Consider the following 6,000-nt stretch of genomic DNA (forward strand, 5'->3'; position numbering starts at 1 on the left):
TTGGAATGATTTATTTTGATTATTTTATTTCCATACAAAAAGTCTGAGTTATCCGAAAAAATTTGCTGAATGGGGACAAAACATGGGTTGACTTATCGTTTGAGTTATCCGAGACATTAATAGTGTCTCGGATAACTCAAACGATAAATAAAAAGCAATATAAATAAATATTAAACATAAACTATAAAAACTAACAAATAAAATAATATAAACTAAAAAAAAAATATAGGAATTTTAAGTGAAACTTTTTTAAAAATATTAGGGAACTTGTGGAAATCAAATAATTTTGTTAGCTGATTTTGTAATTTTTTTATACTTTATATATTTATACAATTTATAAGCAATATGTTAAATATGTATACATGTATACCACACGCCCTCAAAAGTAGAAATCATAAACATGCTAAGTTTTAATATCACTTCTTTAGACCTTACAAATGAATGTAATGATAAGATTCAGCAGTACAAGATGTATATTAGCTCCAGCCTTAACAATAAGATATGACATAATAATATAGATGAGTTGCGAATTTTTACATTCTCGTTTTCAGAAAAACATGCGTGCATACTTGTAGGCAGAAAAACAAACAGTTTTTGCTGTAAAATAAATAAATTTTCCAGCAAAAAATATTACAAAAGGTTTGTATATTTTTTAGGAAATTTATTTACTTATTGATTTTTTAACAAGAATTAAATTATTTCAACAAGTTGATGCGTCGTTAGTTACTCAAAAAGATGTCAAATCTGATGTGGATATAAAATTTTATAAAGTTTTCTCAGGAAAATCAACTTTTAAAAGAAGAAGACAAAGAGACTGGATTAAAGCTAATCTGTAATGTAGAGACCGGATTAAAGCAATCTATAACATTTCATAATATTGAATTTGCACCAATTTCTAGTTTGATCCAAAAAAGAAAAGGAAAAAAAAGTTAAAGTATGTAAACGAGGATCTGTATTAATATTAGCATCTACAAAATAGAGTTTGATAACTATACTGAGAAAATAAACTATGACACTAAACTGCTTAATAATATTTATAAAGTAGAATTTTATAGTTTTTACTTTCAATTAATACAGTACTAATCTTAATTGAACTATTGAATATGAGAAATAAGCTTGACTTGAACAAAGCAGACTTATTTTATACCAAAATATATATCAATACCATTAAATGTCTTATTCGTATATATATAAAAAAGCAGCTGGCGCAACTATTTTTAATCTCCTGACTGGAGTGATTGTGTATCAGACAGACTACTATATCAGAATAAACATACACCTGGTGACTATATTCTTGCTGACTTCTATCACTTACTGCTGTTATTCGATAACTATTGTGTTTTTTTATGTAAAATACTACGATTGTATTTTCAGGTTATATATTTCTTAATTTGCTGAATAAAGCTGTCTGTACATTGCTGCAACATTAAAAATCATAGCTTTTACGAAAGACTATAACTATCTGGACGCAAAATCTAGACAGCTTTCTAATGTTCCTATACATAATGTTCATGAATAGAGGAATTTGATGTACAAAATGTTTCCTGTTAATTATATGACTGCGAGGATCACTCAATTTGTTAGATAATACCATGTTGAATATGAATACCTTTGATCATTTTAATATAAGTGTAGTTGATTAATGTAAATGTATTAATGTAAATATAATCAAGGTGGTCAGCAAATTTTCATGTTCCTTTACCATGAATTTTCCCTGACTCATAAAATTTCCCTGACTTTCAGATGAAAAATATATAAAAACTTTTGCAGGATGTCCAGGTAGCTGGCCTTCCTGCCTATTTTATAAATAATAAAAGTAAATTTATAGAGAAAAGTAAATTTATATCATTTACCGATTAAAAATCCAAATAGACTTTAAAAGAGGCAATAATATCCTAAAAATATAAATACACTTTAATACCCTCCTTTAAAAAGTAATTAGATTTTTATTCTGCAAATAATAGTATTATGTTTCTCTATAAATTTACTTTTATTATTTATAAAACAATCAGGGAGGCCAGCAACCTGAACATCCTACAAAAGTCAGATTAATTAAAACTAATACTATTAGTTTTAATTTGTCTATTGTCTGGTTTAAAAATCTTTTCACAACCATTTAGTACTTTGTGTATTGTAATAAACTTATTTTATTCCAACACAAGTAGAGTTTTTAAAATCACTTAATTTTTTAAAAATTTTTCTAAAACTAGGTTTTTGGCATTTGCTGTTAACATTAACTTTCCTACCATTTTCTGTCAACTTGTCATTACTTCTTGATACAATCGACAATATTAGGTGTCTCTAACCACTGCAACTTGGATGCTAAATTACTGCTACTTAAAAATTTACTACTACTTAAAAATCTTCAATAATTATGTTGTAATTTATAAAATTTCAAAAGATTTTTAAAAGCAATTAGAATTGAAAAAGCTTATAAGAATTTTTGTTGTTGTTGTTTTATGATATCAATCTGAATATAAAATTAGCAAAAGAACATAAAATACATAAAAGTTTTTAATAGCAATCAAAGTTTATAAAAATAATGAAAACTTTCGTTCTTACAATATAAAAAAAAATGTAACTAATTATAATTAGACAAAATTTGAGAATATTAAAAAATGCAAAATAAACTTATAAAGTGCTTTATATTATGAGATTGTAAATGTATACTTATAAAGTTATGTTTTCTGCCTACAAGTAAGTGCAAGCATGTTGTTTAGAAAAAAATACGACGTTGTACAAAAACTTATCTATATATTTTTATATGTTTATAATAATAAACATGTAAAAGTATATTGTAGATACAAAACGTAAATAAATATTTGAGCTAATCTCTCTTACCACTTAGACACAAAACAAACAAACTGTTAGACTTTTAGATGAATATATATTATACTTTGTATTGTATTGCCTGCTATAAAAGTTAAATTAGGCAGTTAAATTGATTTTGTTATTTTTATCAATTTAATTTTTTAATACATAATTTTAGACACTACAATTTTTTTAATGTGAATTAGAGTATGGAGAAAAAAGAAAAAAAAAAAAGAAAAGTAGACAAATCAACTAATCAGGTTATAATACCTGTTATTATTATTAATACCTGTTACAGGTATTGGCTAAATAATGTGATCAATTATTATTTTTTGTTCACATCCTTTAAATATAATTAACAATATAACTTAATTCATTTACAGTTAATTATCAATAACAAGTGCAACATTATTACTGCAACATTTCAATAACTGAAATATACTGCAACATAAATAACTGTAACACAAAAGTAAATTTCATTTCATAAAGTAACATAAAAATTAGAAGTAAATTTAACAAAGCAATCAATCTTTTGTAATGTTAAATAATTACCTTGAATTCCAAGTGCATTTTCAATTCTATTTAAAATAGTAAAAAATAAAAAAATAAATTACTTAATTTTAAACGCAACTCTTGCATAAATATATAAAAGTTATTTTGACAACTAACCTGGACTGAAACTTTCTAATAAACCCAAACATCTCAATCTGACCTGAAGTATATTGCTCTATAACATCTTTGATGTCATATGGTCGGCATACAACCTGTGTAAAACAAACACAACTGTTAAAGTTAAAAAATAAATTATGCAAAATAAAATAATTATAAATTAATTCAATCATATTACAAAAGCTGGTATTAGTGTTTTTTATCTTTTCCATTTGTTGGCTTTTGTCTTTTAATATTGCAGAACCATAGTAATAATTGCTTATTCTAATATTATTACATTAATATCCTGGTCACAATGTTAAGCTAATACTATATGAAGATTAATACAATAGAAATTACTTTAGAGAAGGGAAACTCTGATACAAAACATCAAACTTAATTGTTTTAAAGGGTAGGAAAAAGTTGTTTTAGGGCACTAAAACTTATTGTTTACTTAATTCTTAACTTTTGCCTGTATTTTCTTAAACTTAATGATTATAAGTTACAAAGAATATTAAAATTACTTAAAACAAATAAAACAATAACTTTGTGCTTGTAATTAACATTTGATAAAAATATACAAAAAAAAAAAACCTTAAATTTTCTCAATGCCACCTTTATTTTAATCTTTATAAGAAAACGTACAGCAATTTTTTCAATGCGATTTAATCTAAAGAAATTATATTTAAATACAGACAAATAAAATGAATACAAATACAGCAATAATAAAATAGTAATAGTACAGTAATATTACAGTAATAACTTTTTTATTGATCCTTGTCTCTAACCTAAGATACTTATACCAAGTGTCCTACTTAAACTCTCATCGCTTTTACAAATTGTATTGTACACTAGATATTTGATCAGATTATTCTCAATGTTAGATCATGATTTAACAAAAGCTTTATTTAAAGCTTTGTTTTTCTTACTAACACCATTTCACATCCTAGGATCCCAATCCTGTATACTACTACCATCATGTACAACCACTATGCCATCAGATATAACTTTAAGTTTAAGTTGGATTCATCAGACCATTAAATTTCGAAAATGTGGTATTAAATAATAAAAATTAAATTAATTTATTCCTTTCTTGATAATTTTTTTTACCAAGAAAAGTACAATTTTCAATGTTAAAGAAATTGCGTTTAGATTATTTGCATTTCAAAATCAATTTTTTGATTTCAAAAAAGCTTTAACTGAAAATAAATAACAAAATTGATATTTGATAAATTAACAAAAATTAAAAACATTTGTTTTTATAACAAGTTGTCAATAAACAATTAACTTATATGTTTCAAATTATTATCTATCTATTAATTCAAGCAAAATCTAGCAAACAACTATCTAAGCAAAAATTATTCTTTACATTTAAATTCTGTTCTCACTGTGTGTGTATATTAAGGTGTTTAATATTTTATCAATTTTTGAAATTGAACTCGTGAATCGATTTATAAATTGACCATTTATATGAAAATAAGTTTAAGCTAAGAAAAAAAATAATTATAATTTTCAAGATCCCTGCCAGTTCGATTTTGGGCCAAAAATGTTGGGTGTTTTAAACGCCTGAAAGGGACCTTAACACTTATCCTATAAAATTTTTTATTCTTTTAAATATTAGATGTTGGATTGAATATTAATCAAATAAAAGGAGCATGTTGAAAAAATTAAGAAATTAGTCTACAGAATCTTCTGAAATTGGAGAAAAATCCAAATTTTTGGTTAAAAGTGGTATTGTTGTTATTTGTTTTGTTGCCTCAAGATTAGCAAGTATATGGTAGCTCTTCAACTTTAAATGATTCTATTGTTGCATAGTTGTTTTTGTAAAAAAGCAAAAAAAAAAAAAAGAATGAAATGTTTAAGTATTATTAAATAAAAAATTTATATTTACAGTTTAATATTTCATCGTTAAATAAACGTTTAAAAACTTGTTAAAAACTGTATTTATAAACTCCTTTAAAAACTATATTATTTATTTTGCAATTGCTTCATATGCTGATTGCAAATCTTCCTTAGTCTTTGCCTCGTGAAGGTTTTCTCTCTTTTGGCGAATAGCAAGTAGTAACTCCTGACGATCGTCTTCATTGTGAACATTGTTTACAAAGTCTGATACAACTTTAATAGATCTTTCAGAAATGTCGTTAACCACTGCAAGGTTGGAGATAAATTAGGAAAAAATCTTAAACTGGTCAACATACTTCCGTTGTGGTGCCGGCTGCTTAACCAAAGTTTACCATTCAGTTTAGTGAGGTGTAACAAACCAAATATGAACCAAGAGTTCTCTCCCACTAATTGTGCAATACTTGGTGGTTTTTCTAGCTTAAAGTTAAGAGCTTTTAACAAATTTAATTTCTCAGAATGCCGAAAAAATTCTTGTTTAGAGAAGAGCATTTTTGCAACATCTTCTCTCTCTGCAACAGAAATTTCTTGATATAAAAGAGCAAGTGTAACCAAGGTTTTATCAAGGTACCATGAATGTGATTCCATTGAAACCATGTGGCATCAATTTGTTTCAGAATTCTGAACATATTGTTCTACATA

The 6,000-nt window shown here is 25.3% G+C and overlaps 1 protein-coding gene across 2 annotated transcripts in view; it reads right to left on the minus strand.

The window, feature by feature from the left end:
- LOC101235969 (potassium voltage-gated channel subfamily KQT member 2) overlaps positions 1–6,000 on the minus strand; it is a 63,258-nt gene that overhangs the window by 2,038 nt on the left and 55,220 nt on the right. For both annotated transcript variants that reach the window (XM_065796347.1, XM_065796346.1), the window contains exons 13-15: positions 4,054–4,129; positions 3,481–3,575; positions 3,364–3,389 (exon numbers count right to left, since the gene is read on the minus strand). In XM_065796347.1, the coding sequence (XP_065652419.1) occupies positions 3,364–3,389; positions 3,481–3,575; positions 4,054–4,129 (197 nt within the window). The remainder of the gene's footprint in view (positions 1–3,363; positions 3,390–3,480; positions 3,576–4,053; positions 4,130–6,000) is intronic.

Source organism: Hydra vulgaris, chromosome 04 (assembly GCF_038396675.1).
Source record: "Hydra vulgaris chromosome 04, alternate assembly HydraT2T_AEP".
Lineage (NCBI taxonomy): Eukaryota > Metazoa > Cnidaria > Hydrozoa > Anthoathecata > Hydridae > Hydra > Hydra vulgaris.